Below are 25,669 nucleotides of genomic sequence, written 5' to 3' on the forward strand. Positions count from 1 at the left end.
TAGAGAGAGCACTATTAGCTGACAAAGTTTCCAAGTTTGGCTTTGGTAAGCACCTGCCATTCACGTCTTCAATGGGAAACTTGGTGTTCGTGCTCAGTTGTGAGTCATGCAATGCAACCAAACCAGGAGGAGTTCAGGATAAACAGTCGCACGCGGGACCACGGATAAATTTAGCGTGACTCATAGGTGGCAGTAAGTACAGACCAGGCTCGTATTAGATTCAGTGTTACATAAACAGAAAGATAGACTGAAAGTCTCTTCATCTACATAGAATAGATACTGGATAAATTGGCAGAAAAGGGTGAGAAAAAGAGCTGAAGTAGTGTACAAAGTGGAGGATATTGACAAAACTGGGATTACAGATGCTCAGACCCAGCCCTGAGATACTATATATCATAAGGGAAAAAGAATACATTGATATAAAATGCATAAATTTATAAGTCTAATTATGGAGGATATAAGTTTGCCACATAGAAGCTTTACATAATAAGACTGATCAAATGTTGAATGAGTATTGGCAAATAGTTTGACAGAAAGAGAATTAAAGTAGATAGGTGGGTGAGAATGTAACAGGTAAAGTAGGCTTGTACGTTGTATACAATAAATATATGAATAAGACAGAAAAAAAAACAATCATGCAACAAACAAACTATTTTTATCTATCATTGAAAGAGTATGTTTTCAGGGAGACATCATAATCAATGCAAATGACAAGGCACAAAAAAAAATCAAAGTGAGTGAAATATATTCCTAGCAGAAATAGAGTAAAATAAACAATCATATAACATGAAAGGTGATAACTGACTATCTAAACTAGGAAGGAAATGATACAAAAAAATTTGCAATGACTTCTCTCTACACACTGAAATACTGATGCCAAATGATGATAATAACAGAACAATCGCAGTCATATGATGACAAAATGGGTAAAAAGTAAGGTAAATCAAGAAATGTGTTCATTACAAAAAAAAAAAGAAAAATAGACACAACAAATAGGTCACTGCATGATATACAACAAAGTAGGCCACATCTTTGTCACTGGTACGTGGGGAAAAACTGGATACATCTTTTAAAACGAGAGAAACAGTATCATTACAGGAAAGAATACAAGGAAGATGCAGCAAGATTTCATTTACCCTACCACTGAATAATGGTGAAAATTAACAAATCATGAAATGAGTTGATCAAATATTGAGAACAGGACAAAAGATGAGAAGGAATTGATAGAATGGAAGGAGAAAACAGGGAGAAGAAGAGGAAAGAAAAGAAGGGAAAGGAGGAGCAGGAGGAGGAGATTGGAGGTGGAAGAGAAGAGGAAGAACTGGTGGAAGAAAAAGTACAAGGAGGGAAAGGAGGAGGAAGAGAAGGATAAACAGTAGGAGATAGGGGAGCACCAGGAGGAGGAGATTGGAGGTGGAAGAAATGATGGAGGTAGTGGAGGTGGAGGAGATGGGGGTGGATGAGGGGGTGAAGGATGTGGTAGAAGAAAAAGCAGAAGAAAGGAAAGGAAGGAAAGGAAGAAGAGGAGAAGGATAAACAGTAGGAGAGGGGTGCACCAGGAGGTGGAAATGGACTTGAAACGATGGAGATGGTGGTGGTGGAGGAGATGGGAAGTGGACGAGGGGATGATGGATACGGTGGAAGAAAAAGTAGGAGAAAGAAAAGGAGGTAAGAGAGGAGGAGGAGAAGAGGAGGCACACAAGAAGGATGAGGGGAAGGAAAAGAAGGAGAGAGTGGGACAAAAAGATGCTAGGAAGTGTAAGAGTAGAAATAGGTCTTAATGGGAAATGAAACCTAATATATATGTGGATTGAGTGAATGGAGCAATATTTGCAGGCTTGATATTAGTAGAACACATCAGTGAATATTTGAGGAAAATCAGACAATCTGTTAAAAAGTTGTGAATTTCTTCTCTTTTTTTAAGTTTCAGTGCTACCATCACTGGATAAGAAGACTGCTGGAGTTCATGACATCATACATGTACAATGATGTAAAGAAAATACAGAGAATTCCACAAAATGTCATTTTTTTGTTTTAATGGAATGTATACATTCCCTCAACTTTTTACTGACATATGTTGAGGGTAATATTATTCCCTCTGCTTTCTAAAAGAGGTTAAGTCAAGTGCCTTTTCATTTTGCTGGAAAAGTGAGAACACATTGATTTTTCTCTATGATTTCTTTACCATTGAACATGCTGAACTGTAGTAGTCTTTTCATCAAGCGATGGTGGCACTGAAAATTCAAAAATTCATAACTTTGTACAGATCGTCTGACTTTCCTCAAACTTTGTAGATGTTTTCTATTAACATTGCTGCACTCCCTCAAGCCACATACATATTTGATCTAATTCTCCTCTAAAGTGTGGCAAAGAAGAACAAACTTGCGGAGAATAAAGTGTACATTACACTAAAGCATACACAAAAGTTACAGGACACAGTTGACAGAAGACTCCTCAAATGATAGAGAGAGGGATTAGGAACCTCAAGATGAAGACTGTTGACAGGTCAAACAATACCCATGGACTTCATGATGCATTAAGGTGAGGTTGGGGATTAGCATTGGGTGAGGAGGGGATTACTTCTACTCTACTTTGACCACTAAATATCGGATATGACTACCATAGGATGGGTTGGTTCATAATTGACAAAAACTTCCACAATGCATGTAACATGCATATGGGGACATTTCATGATACTCCCATTATCAAATAAGGATGGATTAAGAGGATTACCCAGTCCTCTAAAAGCTTCATCCACTATCAAACTTTGCTACATTTACTCAAGTTTTGGAAGGCTATATCAATGCCATATGACATGAAATTCATTTTAGGTACTCCAATTTCTATCAATACACATATTACACAAATTATTAGCAAAGCCATTTATTTTAGGTTTTGACTCTTCTGTGGTTGTACGAAGAAGTGAAACAATTCATGTGACTTAATATACATAACACCAGCATACAAAACAAAAGCTGAATATGATCACTTTACAACTCACAAGTGTGTTAGACAGCTAAGATAGGGTAGTTTCTACCATTAATCATTAGAACGTGGCCTTGTGCACATTTTGTTCATTCCCAAAGAGAAGAGATATGTTGCTGACAAATAAACTGGTTTCACAAATGGACGGTACATTACATAATCCTTGGGGATAGGTGGTGCTCAGCAACAATTCTATATAGGAAGACCTCATGACTTCACATCCAGTCAGAGCATATTTGTATAAAGTCAATGACAAAGGTGCTACATGGGAAAGTGAAACTTATATGCTCGAAACACAAACATAATTTACAATGGGAGATAATTCCATTCATTTCTAACATTTTCATTGCACTTTTAGATCCCGAACTCCTGACATGAAGAAATATACCATAAAAGTTTCTTCTCCCTTTCCTATCATTATATAAAGTATCTATCTCTTCAAACAACCTTTTGTTGGTGTTTTTTATGTAATGGGGAAGATATTCCATCTGTGTGAATCATCATGATTTGTTTACAAATCCTTAAAAATCCTTAAACTGGCAATCACATGTGACGTAATAAACTCAATTATATACATCTCCCTTCTTCTTCTTCTTCTTTTTTTTTTCTTCTTCTTCTCTTTTTTTTTTTTTTTTTTTTTTTTTAATTGTATCAATGCATGAATGATTTAAGGCAGTAACCAGCAACATCAAAGTTGGTTGACTGGTATGTGTTTGCCAAGGGCCAAGCGTGCAGGAATAATTAGTAGCTATCACTAAACATCAAATCTCTGACGTATCCAACTTAGTCATCACCCAAAACAATGGTGTCCACCACTTGATGATGGATGATAAAGTTTAAAGGAACTATCCTGGGTTTGCTCTGTTCTTACAGCAGTGGTAGTCATTATGAAGTCTACACAACTGATCCTAAAAGCAACAAATAATTCTGATGTGATATATCACATGCAAAGAACTCTACGGCAGATTTAAGTGCAACAAGACTGGTAATGTTTACTTCTTATATTTGTACTGTATGAAGGAAATCAATTTTTGTTTTGTTTTGATGTAAATGTGAAGAAAAACTACGAACATTAAGTTTTAAACAGAGCTAAAAATTATGATGCTATTTTCACATTAATTATGAAAGAATGTGCCATTTTTAGTGGCATTTCATCAACTTGGAGGAGTGATACCTGGTATTTACTTCAGTACAAAATATATTCCCCTACCTTGTATTGTAATGGAGGATGTCATATTAGTTCATTTGCTAACTTCGAGATGATCTTTACTTGGTGTTACCTGTTTTCTTTTGTTTGAAAACATTAATTCCAAGTAATTCTTCCTCTTCATTAAGTGTCATTTAGATTCTGTACTTTTAAAACAAGAGCAGGAAAAAAAATCACTTCAAAATGTGAGTGCAGCTTTAAGGATCTCCAATTTGAGGGAACCTACTGCACTTGGTATAAGTGGGTAGGGTATTTCCTCATGGCATTGTCTAGCTGTTAGTCACCCCTTACCAAGTGGGTGGCACCCTCCTTACACCAGCTCCAGGGTCTGCCCCCACACTTTTGGCAGACCTGTGATACTTTGATGGCGATTCCTCAATGGGATTTCATGAGTATTGTTGGTTGGTTGGTTCATTGCGAAAGACTCTTGAAAACTCTAGGACTTCTTACATCACACCAACCAGTGACCTACCTATCTGTCTTTTTGTTGCTATTTTGTTTCTTCTTTTTTTTTTTGGGGGGGGGGGTATCAGAGCATAATAACCAAAAATGATTTTTACTGCTGATGAGAGGTTAACATACAACTATAGAAATGTGCATTGCTGGTTCAGGCAATGGATTTCTCATTTACAATCTTATCTTCAAAGCAAAAGCTCACATAGTGTAACTGTACAATGTATCAGACAAAGTTAAAAGACCCCCATTGTAAAGCCAGGTTGCTTTCAGTCAACATTACACCTGACATGCACTATGGCACTACTGAATGCAAGACAAATGAGAATATACAAAATATACTGATGAATGAATGAATGAATAGATAAATACATATGACATAGCTAGAATCTGAAGGACTTTGTATGCAGCAGAATACTTTCTATCTCCCTTCATACTGTCCAAGTGCCTACAATTTTGACACGATCATTTCAAGTTAGGTATTATCATCAAACATCTCCTGCAATATACATGAAAATGGGTTGTTTAAACATCATCCACTAAAGCACCATGAACGGGAAGATTACAGAACCAGGGTGCTACATAACTTTTGATTTACTACTTGCCCAGTTGGGCAAGTAGATCTTCAAACTGTTGCAGAACATTTACCTGAAAAGAAAGTCCAAAAATATAAGTAGAAAGTAACTTGTAAGTCAGTAAACAGCACACATTGATTCACTCGCTTAAGACATATTGGAGTAACAAACTTTGTTCGATCAAGTGTTGGTGTTACATTGCATTGGGGCTTCTTCACATTTTCACTGTTTAAAGGTTGCTGAAAAGAAATCAGAGTGCATTGCATCACTAAACAGTCATTATATTGGGCTTCTGTATGGTTGACTTTGTGGGTTTGAAGGGGGAAAATGAAAAAAAGGGTGGCTTCAAAACTTTTTGCTTGCCTAATTCAGGCAAGCATTCATTCTCATTGTTCCAAATCAATTGCTCAACTTTAATTTTCACTTGTCCCAGGCAATTGGGCAAGTGCTATGTAGCACCTTGCATAGGTCAGCTTAAAATGTATATTGTGAGAAAGTATGAAAAAAGAGAGAATTCTATTACACCTACCAACTGGTGTTGTAAGAACATACCCTTAGCTTAAAACACACAAACAACAACAAACAAACACATGTCTGCCTGTTTGTGTAACATCTTTGAAGACTGGGCTGGTAAAGGGTTTGACCTACTTGTTTCATGATTCACCCCAATCACAGTGTTTACATGGACAGTTAAAGGTAGGGAATCCCATTTGCACGCCTTAAATGAAGAGTTGTATAAATACAGTGGTATGTTGAAGAGAATATCATTTTAGAAACTCCCATAAAGTATTGAAAGTGGAAGGTAACATTTAGTACATTTTTTTGACGGTTAGATTTTGAATTGAATTGTTTTCGGGGCTCACCGTAAATTCCAGTACATTACTAGGCTAACTTCGCAGACCCATGTACTGCATGTGTGTCCATCATGTATATTTTGTGAAGAAAGTTCGTCAACACTTACAAACATTTCTATATACATTCTTACCACACACTCTATATGTTATTACATCAACTCTAGTACTTTTAGATTTGTGTTTATAGATCACAAATACAGAAGAATGCAACAAAAATGCTTAAGTGTGGCTGACACACAGAACTACTGAGTAGTTGAGTTTTGTGCATTATTCAAATTTTAGATAACGGTTGACTTCCAAATTTCTAAGCAGTGGCCTAAGCAAGTCCCCTGAGGTTCATATTTAATGTTTTGCTGCATTTTGGGAGGTCTGTAAAAGGTATCCCCTACCTTTAAGATGTCTCCACCCGGTCTAGTCCAGGGTGCTATAAAACCATTTCACTCAAGAGGGTCCTTCTACCACACTTAGATATTTGCTGAGAGGCACTCAACATGGGACACTGCATCCTCTTCTGAAGAAAATCAAGTAAATGAAAGCTAAAAGTAGCATCTACAGACAAGTGATTCTGATGCATGGTGGTAGATAAACTAGTGTGGGATTTTTCACATCATTTTCTGAAGAAATTCTACATTTGTGCATGCAGGCACACTCTAATTCTTTCCATAACCAAAAGGAAATGAAAAGCAAAACTGCAACATGCACAAAACATGCTTTTATGGGATAACGTGTTAACCTTTTCCATATGGTAACCTGGTGACCTGCGTATTAAGTCTATCTATAGGCATTTCAGAATTCAGTATGGAACGGGTTAAGATCATACTGTCTTTCAAATGAGTCTCCCATATAAATCTTCCATACAGCATGCCACTCATGTCTCTCATACAAGTCTCTTATATAACTCTCTCATGGGTATCCCATGAGTCTCCTATATTAGTGAGTCCACCATATGAGTCTCCCATATTAGTGAGTCCACCATATGAGTCTCCCATATGAGTCTCCCATATTAGTGAGTCTACCATATGAGTCTCCCATATGAGTCTCCCATATTAGTGTGTCTACCATATGAGTCTCCCATATGAGTCTCCCATATTAGTGAGTCCACCATATGAGTCTCCAATATGAGTCTGTCATGAGTCTCCCATATCAGTTACTCATCATGCCATTGATGCTAACTGAAGTGCACATAACTATGATGTACACTGTATGACCGTCAGCATATGCACAGAGCTCTATCGTAAAAGAGGCTTTTATGATTGAACATTTGACAGAATAGAAGCCAGAAGACACAGGAGCACATGATATTTGTATGAACATGTACACAACTGTTCATTCATTGATCATTCCTTTCCAAGGAATAATCCACCACTTTTGGAATTTCTTATTGCTCTGGACTCTTATCAAACGATATGGCTGAGAGTTGATAAAAAGAGGGTGATCAGATACATACAGTTGAAATTAATTATGACTGGTCCAAACTTTGACAGCTAATTTGCCTGCAGCACATATTCAGGGAATGGTAGTGTTATGGTGAATTTCAGCATTTCAGAAAAGTTATCACTTAATAATAATGAAAATAATGATGAAATAAAAATAATAATGAAATATCATTCAGCATAAGGGATCAATAGATGCAATGAAACAGCCACAGATCCTCGTCACGCTTTTCATAACTTTAGTACTGTGAAGTATGTCTGCAGTATGACCCACTGGCAGGAATTATACAACACAGGACACACATCCAGCTTTATCTTGCGCATCCGAGACTCTTCCAGTGTTGATATTGTATCTTGTGAGGGTATCTTCAGTTTTCTTTTATACAATGTGTTATAAAATGATTTATATTTGTACACTGCTGCTGGTTACAGAAAGTCAGCCAACTCTGTTCAAGTGTTCTCAAATTTTGTGATGCACATTCAATGTAGCAGGCATTAAGGATGTGTTCAATACCAGAGAGAAGCTTTCGTATTACATACAAGGGGATCTAAAAATAGCAAAAGATGTAAGTAGAAGGACTCTACCACCAAGGCAACATCCTACTGCATGTCCTAGCAAAGTCAATATGTGGTGACAAAAAGCCACCTTATAAGATAATCCTCCAAAAGTCATCTACAATATATCCTGCATTCAAACATGTAGTTATTTTTTTTTAATCCTAGTATAAACAAGCAATATCCCTGAGAGTTGGTGTTGATATTATTGCTGTTTTTAACATGTGTATATTATTGAAATAAAAATGATCCTTATATCATCAATTAAACACACTGTGAAGAAGATTAGGAGAAGTTTTGTACCAAAATTTGTATTCCCGGCCTGTAGGTAATGCTGTTTCAATGATGTTTCTATTCAATATGTTACAAATTCAAATTTGGGACCGCAAATTTTGGTAACCTTTGACTTTTCCTCATTAATTTCAACTAACAAATCACTGTACACACTTTACAATATTTTGTGAGTATAACATTTGTGCATGGAGACTTGTAAGACACTTTTGTGAGATCGATAACCACATTGACACATCTATTAGACACTCAGGTCCGGGTATCTAGAATAATCTTCCGGACAATATAAAGTCTTGTTCAACTATTTATTCTCTAAAAGCTACACTTAAGCGATATTTGATGCTCCCCACTCAGGAAGTTAAGATGATATATATTGAAGTGTGAATTTTCTTCAATTTGTCTCAGTCTTTAAATGAAATTTGTAAGATTGCAACTGCTGATCTACATTTTTCACAAACATGTCTAAAAAAACGGAACCAGTGGGATTTGAACCTGTCATCTACTGCTTTCTAGGCAGCAACACTACACATCAGTGACACAATGAACTTGGAACAAATACCCAAGCTCCAAAATTTCGACATTGTTATGTTATGCAGTCCTGACTCCAAGGCAGACAAGGCATTAATAAAGCAAGAGAATATTAACCCATTGAGGACGAGTCCCGAGTATACTCGGGCAGGTGTCTATGGGAAATGCATGTTGTAGGAAAATCAGCCTGTCCTCAACGGGTTAAGCTAGCATGGTAAGTAATGTATAGTGACTTTTGACCTTGTCTGTTTATCTTTCGTTACTACCTTTTCAGATGGAGATCAATCTACATTCACATCTACCCTTCTGTCCAGATTACATTACCACTGAAATATGATATTTCTAGCCTAAGTTTCATGACATCATACATCAACAATTGTACCTAAAGGGGTTTTCCCTTATCTAATCACTGCCTGTACAAACCATGTAGCAGCATACCTGGCCCAGGTACACAGAAGATTCTATCAGGTGATCAGTTCTTAAATAATTTGTGATATAAAGTGATCTAAGAAGTAAAGCTAGACAAAAGGAGGCATCCATATGAATGTTTCTGATCATGTCATCAATCTTGTAGCAACAGGAAATGACAAGATCCGTTTTCCTATTTTGCGCAAAGGAATTCTAATCCCAACCTTAAAAAGTGATGCAATGCCCACACACACCTACATGCAAGAACGAACACAATTTTCCTAACACAATGTACTGGTACCACAACAAAAGAAGTGTATGCAAATGGAATAGCCACAGTGGATCGGCATCCATGGCCATCAATTTACTGTAAAAGCTGTTATTTTCGCATATAGATATTTTCACGAACAAGGGGGTCACAAACATTTTTGCAAGATATTGTTTTTGCAAACTGACACTGATGCTATCATAAATGCACTATTAAAGGGATGGTATAGTATTGGTGGAGATGATGATTGGGCTTTTAACTTAACGTGAGACACCAAGAAACCACTCATGAAAGAGTACAGAACATACCATTCTAAGAGGAATTGAAAGTTTATTAGATGAATATCGGTTTTGGAATGGCTGAGACATCCAAAAACAAAGTAAAATAAAGCAATCCTAATAAAAGGTAGGTCCCATCATTTATTAGGATTGCTCTGTTTTGGATACCTCAGCCATTTCAAAACCAATTTTCATCTTATAAACGTTGAATTCCTGTTGGAATTACATGCAATATCATACAATTGTAGTTCATAAGAGGTTCCCTATTATCTCACAAAAAAAATGTTAGAAACCTGAAGTTACGTCTCAACCAAAACTATACATCCCTTTAACCCAGTGCACGGTGATATTTTCACATGTTGATAAATTCCCGATCCAACTGTGATTCGCAAAATTCACAAAAAATAAACCCTCGCGAAAGTAACATCTTATAGAGTATTTCTACACTGCCCTAAAGACCCCCATTATGACTGCTTCCACAGATACCTGACTGAACAGAGATGACCATATACAAACATAGTGGAAATCAATCAAGGTAGTGTTTTCCTTGGATGACTGACTCACTAGACGAGATAAGTGTGTTGTTTTATCTTAAAGACAACACCTTAATTAGGCCTAATGACTTTATGACTGTCCAAACTAATATACTTTTGTGATAACAACGGACAACTTAACTTCTGACCAAAAAGTAGAGGTAGAGAGAGAAAGACAAAGAGATAGAGAGAAGGCAAAAGAGAGAGATTGAGAGATGGGGGGGGGGAGATCTCACTGTAGGGTATCAAATAGAGAGACAGAAGGAGTCAGAGCGATGGAAACAATGAGATTGAAAGAGTCACTTTTATCTATTAAAAGCTTCTTCAGGGACTTATCAGTGGAACGGACGTTGATTGATACGCAGATTTAGGCGATTTGGGGTGGTTTCGTGATTTTGTTTGTCCACCAACTGTGGAGGACCAGGGACAAACTCTGAACTCTAGGAACAGTAGCTGCCATGCACAGTTCATGGGGTCTGTGATTAGGCACCATTTGTGTGGTATCTTAAACTGGTAGGTGCTAGGTTCAAATCCCAGTTGAACATGCTCACCATGACATGCAATAGATAAGAAGATAGAGATGATATTTGGAGCCCAAGTCTATTAATAATGTGTCAAATTTCTTTACATGTTGCCTATGATGCAGGAAAGCATGCTGGGGTGAAATAATTCAAAGCACAAACATTAATGATAATGTACAAGCAGTGCTGGTAAACAAGCCACACTTTCCAATAATTGGGACACTGCTGCATCAAATTCATGGATGCTAACCTCGCAAAAAACATTAGACAAACAAACAAAACACACTTCTGAGGGCTGAAAAGGCATATTTTTGGTGACAGTATTTTTACATTTCCTGTAAATAGACATGACAGGATTGTGTACAATGAGAATACAATTTGGGAAAAAACAGCATTTTCCATGAAACTTGCATTATTTTTGGCTTAAAAAATAGTGCCGAATACTGCAAAGAAGTAAGAGTTGTCATCTCTGCGAAATACTTTGACCCACTGAAGTCAAAGATGCATGTTTTGTTTTTTTGTACTTCAATCATCACTTCATCAAACTGAGATAAAAATTAAAATTCTTACTACCAATTCTATGAACAGCAGGGGATGATTATATTTAAACACAGCACAATACATGCAACTGTAAAATAAACAAAATGTATTAGAATACAAGTACACCCAACCAAACACTAAATACAATCATAGAAATTCTTCTTTGAAAATTTACAGTCATGCTGGTAGCCAGTATCCTAATCAATCTTTCATGCTTTCCTCTACACTGTATATAGTAATCTAACGTAGTACAAATGTGCGTTCCTTGAAATAAAGCTGTATTGATGGTTTTAGCAAGTCATGCATTATATGATATCTTTCCCTCTATTCATGTAGATTAATACACTCGAAGAAAAAGTTTCCCAAATATTTAAATTCAGTACATGGGGGAAAAAAATACAAGACTAGTGAAACAACTATAGTGGGCTTTACATGAAATTAATCATATCTTTCAGAATGGATAACCTCTGAAAATATTGTGTGATATTTTAGTAAATTCACACTAAGTATTTCTCTAATCATTCTGCACTCGAAGAGAACATTACCATGTTTTATGATAGGGAAGTTTGCTCGTGAAGATATACATAATTTCTGAATTCTATTCATGTGATATTCAAAAGAGGACTACAAAACTGGAATGGTAACATTTGATTCAAATGGTTTTAAACATTGCCTATCTTCAAAACTGTCCAAAAGCTGCACCATTAGTAGTCACAGTTTAAACATTTATAAATTTGGATAAATACTGTATTTAAATAACTCATGTAATCTGTATAATTCTTTTGTCATTCTTGAAAATATCTACCCACACAATATTTACTGCAGAAATGGCAGATTGAGGTAAAAGTGTGAGAAAAAAAAAAATACAGATGCTGATCTCACACAGCAGTAATGTGAGATACAAAGAGTGTAAAAATCCATCATGCAATGAATAAAAACGAAATAATTTGAAGAAAATCTATTGGTAATACAGATAGAGTCTTGAATGTCCCTCCGACATCCTTCAGGTCAAGAGATCTAACTAAGGTCTTAACTTCAATTACAAGTCAAATCAAACAAATATATGTTTCTTGCAAGTGTGGACAGGAAATGGGCAATATATACACGTAGGATAGATAATACACAACGATAAACAGAGGGGGGGGGGGGGCAGTCGGGAGAGAAACAAACAGTTGGAATATCTGCGAAACAAATTTACAAATGCATACACACAGGCACGTTGCACTTGTTCCAACTTTATGAAATTGATACAAATACAGTAGATTTTTGATGAGTGGAGATACAACTTACACACTGACAAGATACAGACAGTAAAGTACAGTCACAAATAAAAAGCTAATATTCAGAATTTTCACTACACTCACAATAAATGCACTATGTTCTTAGAAATCATTTAGTCAAGGAAAGGAAGGGTGTATTGTTGTAGTAGTTGTTGTTAGTGATTCTGAGTCAACTCAATGAAACATAATTCTACATAGCAACACACAAAATAAAATTTCTATACCATCACCTACAAGAGTGTGTTGCAGTATGAGAGGAGACAGACTGAGTGCCTGGGCTTGAATCTAGTGATGAAAAAAGGGGTCCTATTGAAAACTCACAATGCTGGCCACTAACCACCAATAGAGGGAGCTGTACTCACCTGTCCAATGCTTGGTGACTCACGCCACATCTCTCTAGTAGGAACCTTGCGCACTCTAAATGACCTGGGGATGAATGGGGTGCACACAGTCAATACACTATGTAATAAAACAGTCATCTCCATTTAATCAAGACTCCAAGAAAAGACAGCACTGTTCCAATGGTACATTAAAGGGTGCTACATAACTTTATTTTATCCCGGCAAAAAAGGCCATTGGCTCCAATTCGTGAAAATCATGTGCCATAACTACAGTACACATAACTAAATGGTTTAATAAGATGGATGATATTGTAATGAAATGAGGTTAGAGCACTGAAGTTGCTGTCTCTGGTACGTCTGGTTAGGACGTAGGGGGCGTGCGGTGACCCCATGACCGTATGAGTTTCGATGGGGGTCACGGGTCGCACGTGGTTATACTCTCGCTCGGGTAGAAGGAGCGAGGAGTGGTGAGCTGACGCTCGTCGGGGGCGGACGTGTCCGCGGAGTCCCCCCGTGGTTTTGTAGTGTATTGTACACTAAAGTCTTGTAACGCTGTGTGTATCGGCCATTCGTGCGGCGATACAGTGGTGCATCGTGTCAGGCGACTGGTCCTGACGGGTAGCCGGATTGGCGAGTACGGTAATAAAGTTCTTCTTCGCACGCACTTCGATTGTCTTCTCGGTGAATTATTGATGCTTTCTCTACGTGATGATGCGATATGATGTGATCGTTGTGAGTCCGAGTGAGGTGTCCGCGAACATACCCAATAAAGATCCCACAGTAACTGGAGAAATCCGGTTATATTACATTGGTGGCAGCGGTGGGATGGGTTGCGTGGACCAGGAGACTGCTATAACGATCATTTTCATGTTGTTGTGACATATTTTGCATTAGAGGAGAGATGATTAATCCTGCAGTGCTATAGTAGTGCCCTCGTTACGAATGCCTACTATATTTTTCGTTACCTGCAGGGTGAGTCTGGATCAGTAAATTCATCTTGCGTATATTTCGTCCTGCAGGTGAAAGACGCTTGCAGGTGAAAGGCGCCTGCAGTTGAAGTTGAAAGGCTCCTGCAGGTGAAAGGCGCCTGCAGGGGAAGGCGCCTGCAGTGAAGGACGCCTGCAGGCGGAGGCGCCTGCAGGGGAAAGGCGCCTGCGAGCGAAGGCGCCTGCAGGGGAAAGGCGCTTGCCGGCGAAGGCGCCTGTATTGTTTTAGACTTTACGCAGCCTGGAGAAGATAAAGAGAGAATAGCGCCTGTCAAGAGGACCCTATAGCGCATGCAGTGTCAGCGGTGCCTTTAAATTGAATGCCCGGTATGCCTGCAAGTTCATCTGTCAATACCGACATCATGAAGTTGAAGTTGTTTGAGAGGCAGAAGTCTACGCCGCAAGAAAATACAGTAGGACCCTACTCGTCAAGAAGAAATAGTAGCGCCTGTAGTGCCAGCGGTGCCTTCACCTTGAATGCCTGCCATGCCTGCAGTGTCGTTAGTAGTGCCTTCAAATCGAATGCCTGCTATGCGTGCACATGCATGTTTTCACGATCAGACCGAAACTCTATTCCTGGTGCATTTTAATGCAATTCTGCGTTGCTACACATCATGACAACGGAAATGACAAGGTCCGTTCCTGGTTGTAGGAAGGTTGTCGGACGTGACCTGCCGAACACAATAGAAAACATCGGAAAGAAAAGCTTTATGCACCTGGCTCGAATGAAACAGTGCTTTGGTGAGCCGTTGTTACAGTCTTTGATCGAGGTTGGTGGAGGTATTGATGCTCCTTTACAGGAGCCGGATCGTCATGTCCTCGTGGCACCATTCACCTCGGAAGTTCCTCAACGAAACTGCAGACGTTCGACCAGAGTCTGACCCTATCGATTCGCATACCGGCAAAGATGAATCCATTTCTCCGACGTTTTCCATACTGATCTCCGGCGCAATCAACCAAGGAAGCGAAACTCTCCTCAGCGATGCGATGACTCGTATCAGGGATGCTGGGTAGAGCGCCAGGTGATTGTAGTGACTCGTGTACAGCCGCAACTTAATGTATATAATGTAGGAAACTGCGGGATCCCTGCAATAGGTGCACCATACCTGCAACGCCATGTGCTACTTCGACAGGTTGAACCAGCAGTGACGTATTGTCATATCTGTCATGTGGTCTGCGAGAAGACTTACGATAAGGGTATCTGCTACACCAAGTGGGGCGGCGCAAGGAATTCTCCGGAGACGCTATGGTTGGAGTGCAGGACGGGAACCCGTAGCGGAAGGCGCAACGACTTATGACGCTACAATGTTTTATTTGTCTTTAAAATGTGGACTGCTATTAAGAGAGCTTTGTTTATTTTGTGTGTGTGTGTGTGAATACGTGTAAATACAATGTAAACTATCGGACAAGCTATACTTAAGGAGTTCGTTGTTTAAGCTAGGCGGGAGACCATGATGCATAGGCCTAGTGATAAATACCTCGCTTGTTCAGTAATGATGCGGTTTTCACATCTTTTTTTTGTTTATTAAGTTATGTAAATAAATGTAAATGCAAAGTTGCGAACCAGTGTTTCGCGTATGTATGTCATACACTTGGTTGTTTTAGCGTGTAAGAATAGGTAAATGTGCTTACGCTAATCTGTGAAGTTTATGTAAAAATGTTGTTCTAGCGTTTATTGTTTATGTTTCTGTTTGTGTGGGATACGGGATTGTAGTATCCGGTTTCGGTCATTTCATTATTTATGTAAAGCCCGAGTTGCCCTAGTCAAGGGACTGACTAGTCTTAGGGAGGGGCTGTGTAATGAAATGAGGTTAGAGCACTGAAGTTGCTGTCTCTGGTACGTCTGGTTAGGACGTAGGGGGCGTGCGGTGACCCCATGACCGTATGAGTTTCGATGGGGGTCACGGGTCGCACGTGGTTATACTCTCGCTCGGGTAGAAGGAGCGAGGAGTGGTGAGCTGACGCTCGTCGGGGGCGGACGTGTCCGCGGAGTCCCCCCGTGGTTTTGTAGTGTATTGTACACTAAAGTCTTGTAACGCCGTGTGTATCGGCCATTCGTGCGGCGATACAGTGGTGCATCGTGTCAGGCGACTGGTCCTGACGGGTAGCCGGATTGGCGAGTACGGTAATAAAGTTCTTCTTCGCACGCACTTCGATTGTCTTCTCGGTGAATTATTGATGCTTTCTCTACGTGATGATGCGATATGATGTGATCGTTGTGAGTCCGAGTGAGGTGTCCGCGAACATACCCAATAAAGATCCCACAGTAACTGGAGAAATCCGGTTATATTACAATATAATCGTTTGAACTTTTCACACAAAGACTTTTTATAATATCGCTGGAGATTCAGTTAATACAGCAAACCATTTCATAAGCAGTTCATGAATAACCTCTTTCTGTCTATCTTCTATCTCCTTTTGAGGTAAGTCACTTCAAAAGAGTGTAAGCGTAATTAAGATTTCATAATGGTTGCAAACGCATCAAGTTTTGCTGCAGCTCTAGCCATCCAGTTTGCTTGATGCATTAGCGTTACTATTTATTCACAAAAGAATTGCATATCCTAAAATCAAAAGACAACTTGTTCCCTGATTAACGTACATACAATGATAATGCAGAATCCAGTTTGATAGTTGGGGTGGACTCTGATTGAATCAAATCCCATCAAATCATGTCAAATAGATACGTCTGCATTAATGAAAAAACAACTTAAATGACATCATCCATTGCATCCTCCCTATGGCATGCAGATTTTGCTGAACAACCGCATGTATTTATTCCCTTTTTATCATGACTAAAACATCGTCACTTCACAATAGAAATGCATTTTCAGAGTTTATAACATCACATTTCTTTTCCCTACACTAACAACTGCTACGAAAATCTACAAAACTATGGTAGTTTGGAGATAGAGAAAGTGCCTCATGCTTTTAATGTACCATCAAATAGTGCTCGCACTGCCTTAAAGGGACTGTACAGTACTGGTTGAGGTGAGGATTCAGGTTTATAACACTTTTTAGTGATATAATGAGAAACCTCTTATGAAATATGAAAGAGCATGTAATTTTAAGAAGGATTCAATGTTTACTTGATGAAAATTGGCCTTGAAATGGCTGAGATATCCAAAAAAGCGATCATGATAAAATTGTTTTTACAAATAAATGCAATGGGGCGAAACGCCACACATTTTGACAGATAGAAAAGGCTCGTCCTACCTTCGGCAGCCGCGAGGTGGAGGGCCGTCCGGCTGTCATAATCACACTCCCCCATGTCCATACCCTGTAAGAAGTACTGACGTAGAGCGCTGGCGTCGCCATTGTAGGCACCAAAGAGTAACTTCATAATCCTAGTGGCCTGGTGGTCACATGGAGAACACACAAACACATTCTCACATCATTCATTTTGGTTGCACTCAAAGTATCTGGTTGAGGTGGTGGTGTGTATGTGTGTGTGGTGAGTGTGGAGGGGCAAAATTGTTCTGCTAGAAAGGGGCATTCCAGACAATTTTCATAATTTCACATCATGGAGTACATGTACATAAATCAACAGCTCCATTGTATAGATTTGTGGAATTTATCGTGGTTCTTGAGCAGAGAAAGCAATGCTCTGAAAGAACCCACAACAAATTACACTGAACAAGGATGATGACATACGAGCCTCACATATTTCAGAAATGTAGCAATGTAATTCCATTACAATACCATGTGCTTAGGGTGGGATTTCACGGAGCACGCAAACGATTTGCAAAGGACGCCAATGACAAAATCCAACATTCGGAAAAGTTTTTCTCCGAATGTGTTCCGACAATGAAGCCGAAAACTATTCTTGAGCAATTTGTGCGAAGTTTTCACGACGTACGTGCGAATGTCGTGTGTATCATTGCTAAAGTACAGCATGTTACGTACACGAAGAACACGCGACGGAAATGTGAACAACGAAAATTTTTCAATAGTCATGGGAGAAAATGTACCCAAGGAGAGATGGAAGCTGTCTTGAGTTGATTTTTTTTTCTTTCCTCTATTTCTCCTTTTTTTTCCTCTCATTTCGCTATCGTGTGCTTGCCTACATTTTTTTTCCAAGGACCTATCTCCACTAGTAAAGCATTTGTTGTTGTTGGTTTTTTTTTGCAGTTCCTCCAACACATAATCTCTGTAGTTCAAATGATATTTTACATACTTTAGATTATAAATTTTAAGTGTATTCTGCGATTTCTTTTGTATATCTAACATTTCTTTCTCTTTGCTAGTCTTTAATTTCTTTTGTTACTATAGTTGTTCATAATTGTTTGATATTTAGATGTATGCTACGATTTTTATTTGTAGAAAGCATATAGGTCATACATCCCCCAAATGTGCGCTAAACGTTCGCGAGAATGTCTCAAAAGGTACGCGAACAGTTTGCGATTACGTTGTAAAATGATCGGAAAAACTTCGCAGATTTCGCGTAACATACGCGAGACATTCTCCAAAGTTTCGGAGTCTGTTTGGGGTTTCACAAACATTTTGCGAACATCGCGCGTGTCTTGCAAAGGTCTTGCGCATATGACGAGGCTCTAAAGACACTTTTGAGAACAATTCACGAGCAAATCACAACCAAGTGTGCGGAAAAGGTTCGCAAAAAATTTCAAACTTTTTTGAAATTCTCGCCGAAGTAAAAACGTCATTTGCGAACAATTGACGATGCTTCCGAACCCTCACGTATGTTTGGCGATCTTTTGCAGACTAAAATACGAATGCTGGATTTTGTCATTCGCGTCCTTCGCAAATCGCTCGCGTGCTCCGTGAAATCCCACCCTTAACAAGTTAACCTGTGTAGAATCTATCCATGCTTTCTTCTTTTGTTCTGCTTCCTTGAGCCCCTCCTCATGCATTCTTGTTATGAGGCTGCATGTCATCATCCTTGTTCATTGTGATTTATTATAAATTTTGAAAACACTCTTATTCCTCAAAACAATCACTTTAAATTCTAAAACTCTGTACCCAGTATAACCAATTTATAGTTGTTCATATGTAAAAGTCCAAAAATCATCTGGAGGTTTCCTTGATATATACAAGGATGCATAGCCATGGCATTGACACAAGGGTTACCCTGTAAGGGGGACCTTGTCATATCAAGGGGGCCTTGTTCTAAAAGGAGACACTGCCACTACGAAGGAGACCTTGTTATGTAAAAAGGCTTAGAGATTAAAGAAGGCACCCTCAGTGTCTGACTGATATCAAGGGATAGTATCTTAGGCCCTCTGGCCTAACTCTTGTATGAGAGTTGACTACAAATATTACATCACAAAGAATTATGCAACGTGACCTCATGCCAATCAGAATAAAAGATAAAGTACAGTTCATGAGGGCCCCTGAAAAACAATGTTAATTGCAGTAGACTGCAGATGACAAATCAACAAATGTCTGTAATGCTGTGTTTTGACAGAGTATTAACTATAAAGAAGCATTTAAGAAGTTTGATCCTCCCTATCACACATAAATGTACCTAAACACTTTGTGGCTAGCGGGTGGGTCTGTTCACTGACCATACATTGTACGCTACATGAAAATGAATTAAGGTGATCTTGCGCACCCACACACAATGCATGGAGGGCAGTGACTTGTCCATTTCCAAGTAATACAGAGTTATTGCGCAGCAGGCACAGACAGAGTGTATATGCAGTAATCATATCTAATTTATCCCTTTTTATCATGACTAAAAATTGTCACTTCACAATTAGCATTGCATTTTCAGAACTTATAACTTGATTTTCTTTTCCAAACATGTAACAACTGCAGAGAAAATCTACAAAACTATCATACTGTAACAGTGGATATTTTGGCGTGACTAACTTTTTGCGCTCAGCCGGGTAAGAAGAGTTTCACATGTCTTTAATTCCGCAGAATCAAGATATAAACTACTGGAACATATGGCACGCAAAAATATTTGTGTGCTTTTATTTTTGCACTTGTTTGTGGTTGCACGAAAAGCACGAAAATTTCAACACCAAAAAATTTCCACTTTTACAGCAATTTGGAGATAGAGAAATACATTGTAATGCTCCATGTTTTTCCTGTATGATAAAATAGAGCTCGCATTGTGCACCGGCACAGCATTGTCCACACATTGTTACAGATATCAAGTAGCACCACCACCATTTGAGATTTTTACTGTTATATGTGATAGGGAGAATTAAGACATGCAGTCACACACTGGTTCCTCTGTGAGAAGGTCCAGCAATCCACCGTGTCTGAATCAGACACACTGTAAACTTAGTGACCTCCCATCCCTCATCCTTATGTGGTCAGAAAGTGACTGGTATGAGGTCTTTAAATTACCTGGCTGTGTGTTCGCTGAGTGACCGGGTCAATCTTCTTGGCCGAATGATGCCGCAAGTTGTCATAGTTGTGGAAGTTGAAGTGCGTCACTAAATCCTGCAAAATTGAAAACATAATCAGCATGTCGTATTCGGTCAACAAAACTAAGCAAAAATAGTAAATTATTCTACCAAAGTCCTGCATTAACATCATTCTGTATCATTCAGAAACTGCAGATATGACCATGCATAAATATGACATTTTTTACACAATTATATGGTATCTATGAGCTGAAATATTGGCAATAGTGAAGAGACATGAAGACAATAAAAAAAGTCAAAGTGAAAAAGCAGATTTTGTAGCCAAGCAATGAGCGTAACAGATATGCTTGAGTAAACTGCTTCTTGGTCTTCTGTGAAATACAGGCATAGCAAGAATCATATAACTGTTATTTTATTTCTTAATAATGCAAGGCAAATAAAATTGTACAGCATCCATACATTGTATGTGAACCTGTGCTTGGTCACACATGGCTTTCCATACACACCTGACAAAACTGGATGCCTCTGGAGCTGTTGCCAAAGCGATCAAGCGGAGGGGCCCAGAGCATGATGCCCATGATGTTGGGAACCACCAACAAGATGCCACCAGATACTCCAGACTTGGCTGGCATTCCAACCTGAGAGAGTTCAGAGCAATGGACAGTGAACTTTTACTACTGGCAAATTTTATTTTTTCAAATTTATGAAATTCTTCAGTCGAGATGTTTTCATTGCAACTGATTGACAAACTGTCCTGCATCGACGTCAATAAGCCCATGTATGCCTATGATTTTTTATCATGGCTATTACTACAAAACACTGATCAATTCAGTGCTTATTTACGTCGATGCAGGGCAATTTGTCAATTAGTTGCAAATTTTACTTTTGTAGTGTCATAAATGTGAACACTGCTTAAAGGGATGGTACAGTATTGGTAGAGATGAGAAGTGGGCTTTTAACTTTTTCCAAGATATCAAGAAAAGACTTATGTAATAGTACAGAACATATCATTTTAAGAGAAATTCAAAGTTCATTTGATGAAAATCGGGTTTGGAATGACTGAAACATCCAAAAACAAAGTAAAACAAAGCGATCATAATAAAAGGTGGGTCCCACACTTTATTAGAATCGCTCTGTTTTGGATATCTCAGCCATTTCAAAACCAATTCTTATCAAATAAACGTTGAATTGCACATGGAATGATATAGGCTCCTTCATATTTCATAAGAGGTTTCTCATCTCACCAAAAAATGTTAGAAAACTGAAATTAGGTCTCAACCAAAACTATACGATCCCTTAAAGAAGAACAATGATTATACAGGGGTACTTGTTTCTTCATATAACGGGTCTTACTGATGTGACTATTCCATGTTTGTCTCAAGAAATCATAAGACTTTATAGTATAAGGATACCGTAGAGTGGGATGGTTAGCCCGGCTAAGATATCTTTGAGAGCTCCATAACAAACAGTGTACAGCTCTATCACTGATCTCTACATGTATGAAAGTGGACACTCAGCGGAAGATGTGCCGTATGTCAAAAAAAAAAAATTACAATGGGACCATCCGCAATGATAACTTTAAAAACAGTGAATCAATCCTAATACAATTTCAGGGTATGAAACTATATCTCATTGCCCACATCTGACAGAAAACCCCATTCGCTTTGCTTCAGTGGTCAAAGAGAAATGAGGAATTTTGTAGAGCATGTCAGGAATCTCTTCCCTCCAAGTTATGTCTATTGTGTTTACACATTAATATGCAGTTCCAAGAGCATTCAAGTGCCAAAATTGGAAGAATCAGACTCATGACATGCTTTACAATAATCCACATTTCTCTGTGACCGCTTAACCAAATTGAATGGGGTTTTCTGCAAAATAGAGCTAAGATGCTGTATTTCAAGACCCTGAAGCAGCATTTGGACACTTTAATCACATTGGGTGTTATCACTGCGAAAATCCGATTGTAATTTTTTTTGGGACGTACTGTAAAGTCAACTGTTACTAATTAGCGTGTATGCACACATTTGTTGACACGTGGCTGATGGGTGCTGTTCGTGGATTTTGAATGAATACCGAGGGCAGCAAATGAAGATGAAGTCTTTTGGACCATCCATGTTTCCCCATGTTATGGGGTCATTAATCCAGTAAGGTGTGACACAAATCATCGCTTGGGGTGACAAGACCTTGTATCTGAAATTTTGGTGAAAATGACTTTTTTGGATAAATGGTCAAACAATGGGATAAGTGATGTCCTGTCCAAATCCCAACTGTCGTTATTCCAAAAATGAAGCCACCATTCGCTATAGTGCTTTGGCCACCATGTTTTTTGGCTCTCCTGAACATTTGACATTTTGTAGATACAAGGTCTTGTTGCCGCAGCGATGAAATGTTTTCTACCACATGCCTACTCACCTGGAAGGCAAACTGTCCTGAGAAGTCATACATGCCACAGGACAGCATGAGGCTGAGGGTGTCCCGAACGGCCACAGACTCAAAGACCTTCTTACCGGTCAGCGGACAGATGCCCCCGTTGGCCAGAGTGGCTGCAATGATGCTGGCCGACTGACAGGTGATCTCTAGTGAACAAATCTGTATACAGAAAAAAAAAATGGAGGGCTCTCAAGCTTAGTAAAGTCACGAAACTGAAATTAAAAGCCAACACATAGTTCTAAAAAGAGCTCAAAATTCATCTTACATCGTTTGGAATCTGCTAGCGATACATTGAAAGATGTCTACCAAGAAACCTGGCTGACAAGATTTGCCAGGATGACATGTTGTTTTGGAGTGTTTTGAGATCAAAGGTGTAAAATAATTTTGTAATAATAGGCATACAACTTTTATTCCTCCCTGTTCAGCATTGTGGGTAGGTAGAGTGTTGTGTGACAATTGATCTTGCCCAAACAATTATATTTTCAAACAAGCTGCAGCACAGTATGGTACACTTTTGGGCCTTTTTGCATTCAAGCACTCTGTGGCACAATATGGCATGGTCTAGTCACTTTTGAGGCACAATGGGAAGTGGTCCACCTATGGCACTGTTCGGTACGGTATGGTGCACTTTCGAATCGTTTGAGCATTCCTCTGGCACGGGTATGGCACGTTTCCAGAGAGCGCTCGAACACATCCATAGTACCATTCTTTTTTGCCCCTCACTCACTCTCTCCCTCCTCTTCAACCCCCCCCCCCCCCCCCCCCCCCCCCCACACACACACACTTTTCCTTCTTACCTGGAAGTAGAGGTCTAGGACATCCAGGGGATCAGCCCCCGAGGGGTAACAGTTGTAGTCCTGAAGGAGGTAAGAGAGGGCAAAGTTCCTGGCACCACTTTTCTTCTCTGACAGGAACCTGTTGTGAGATATAGTAGAAGAGACATGTCAAGGGGTCTGTCATGAAAAAGGAGCTACTACACAAGACATCATCATTTCAAAACATATGGGACTGCAGCATTCTGCTCTAAAACTGTGGAATCTATTACCTTAAACTCTCCTCAACCAGCAGTTCTTCAACATCTCCTCCTCCTCTTAAAAAAAATCCAAAAACTCATGTTCCAATAATAATTTCCTTGTGAAAAAAGCATTTGAACATATACATGGAAAATGCGCTACACAGGGTGGCCCAGAAAAGAACGGAACACCTAAGATCTTTAATTTCAGCAGTATTGTTGCAAATATGTCATTATTTTGCATACTATTGGAAAGGCCATTCTTTTTTCCAATAGAGTGACAACAAGTTCTTTAATTTTGGTTAATGTGTTATGATTTTAGGACCATTTTTGTGAACTCTTGCAATTTTCAAAATGTGATCATTTTGCACTCTCAGAGATACCGTAACCAGTGAGAATTCTGGCTTGCCATAGAACCAGTAGCGTTCACAATTTGTGGAATGTGGACAACATTACGCAACATTGCACTCCTAGCTCTTTACTGTGAATGGAAGAGGGAGTGGGAGGGGCGGATGGTGTGATTGTCATTGTCCGTTATCATTGTGAATGAGACGACCTGTTGGGCTCATTGAAATTATAGATTTAGTGGAAAATAGCAAGGTTTATTCAAAGGCATGATTGGCAGTGACATGAGTTCATGAGTGGTTTAGGAATAAAGCTCGTACTTTTAATTAAGTACACATTGATAAATACAATGAGAACTGAGAATATTGCTGTGTCAGTTTATGAACGAATTAAGAGGTATCTCACCGGGCTTGAAACTAGATCGTGACTGCAGATTTTGTTAGTTGCTGAGATGTTTCTGCTAGCCTATGACTCTGAGACATCTATTGTGAAATTACAGTGTCTTCGAGCATTCGCAAGAAATTTAAAGACACGATTTTACAATGTGGCTGACTGATTTTAAAATTTCTCAATATGAACTGTCACCAACTAACTGATAATCTGATCTGCGAAATTTTGCTTATGTGTGACCAAAGCTTTAAATATTAAAAACATACGGAGGCTAATCGGCCCCATAATCACCTTCCGCGACTGACAACCACCTAACGATTCAATTAATTGTAGTCTATGAACAGTCAGCAACTGGTTTCATTTATGTGTGACGAAAGCTTTTGATAACGATTAGATTATAAGCAGTGGACGACCAGTCAGTGACCAGTCACCGACTGGTTTTTGCTTATAATGGGATCATAGATTAGATATCAATAAAACCTTTGGATGGGTTATGGGTCCCGTATTCGCCGGCCACGGCACTGTAACAACAAAAGTTGTGCAGACATGAGCGTTGACAAAGCAGGCAAGAAAGTTTACGCGTGACACGTGCCTGTAAGGCAACGTGGTGTTTCATCCACAGTTTTCAAGCAAAGAGCATGCCCTTACGGTGCTTACTTATATTGAGACGGTCTTTCAGACACGAGAAGACTATTTGTAGGAAGATTTCCTCAAGCCCGTCGGCCTTCCAAGAGCACCATCCTACGGAACTATCGCAAATATGAAGAGCACAGAACCAGTTTGTGCCATGGCAACTTGGGACGTTCGAGAAACGTCCGTTCGGATGCCGGAATCACCGAGTTTCAGCAGAGCATTGAGGAGGACCCGCACCAGAATAGGAGGAGAAACAACCTGGGCATATCTAGATCATCGTTCTCCCGTCTCATCCATGACATCAAATTTCATCCCTATAAGATCCAGAGGAGGCATGGTCTTGTTGCGGGAGACCATGAACAGCAGGTTGCTTTCTGCAGGTGGTTTTCTCGGATACGTTTTTGACAGTTAATCTTTCCTTGTATGTGTGTTGGTATTCATAATTAGTTACATGAGCATACGTATTATGGGAGTACGGGACCCAGTTT

General features: G+C 39.2%; 1 protein-coding gene across 1 annotated transcript in view; it reads right to left on the bottom strand.

Moving 5' to 3' along the window:
• The window catches only part of LOC139714079 (glutaminase kidney isoform, mitochondrial-like), a 78,013-nt gene that overhangs the window by 20,347 nt on the left and 31,997 nt on the right, over positions 1-25,669 (bottom strand). Inside the window, exons 8-13 of the mRNA XM_071625805.1 lie at positions 23,599-23,716; positions 22,784-22,960; positions 20,878-21,009; positions 20,352-20,447; positions 17,250-17,388; positions 13,072-13,135 (exon numbers count right to left, since the gene is read on the bottom strand). Coding sequence (XP_071481906.1) covers positions 13,072-13,135; positions 17,250-17,388; positions 20,352-20,447; positions 20,878-21,009; positions 22,784-22,960; positions 23,599-23,716 — 726 coding nt within the window. The remainder of the gene's footprint in view (positions 1-13,071; positions 13,136-17,249; positions 17,389-20,351; positions 20,448-20,877; positions 21,010-22,783; positions 22,961-23,598; positions 23,717-25,669) is intronic.

Source organism: Diadema antillarum, unplaced genomic scaffold (genome assembly GCF_040938485.1).
Source record: "Diadema antillarum isolate AM-2024a unplaced genomic scaffold, OU_Dant_1.0 scf00000045, whole genome shotgun sequence".
Classification (NCBI taxonomy): domain Eukaryota; kingdom Metazoa; phylum Echinodermata; class Echinoidea; order Diadematoida; family Diadematidae; genus Diadema; species Diadema antillarum.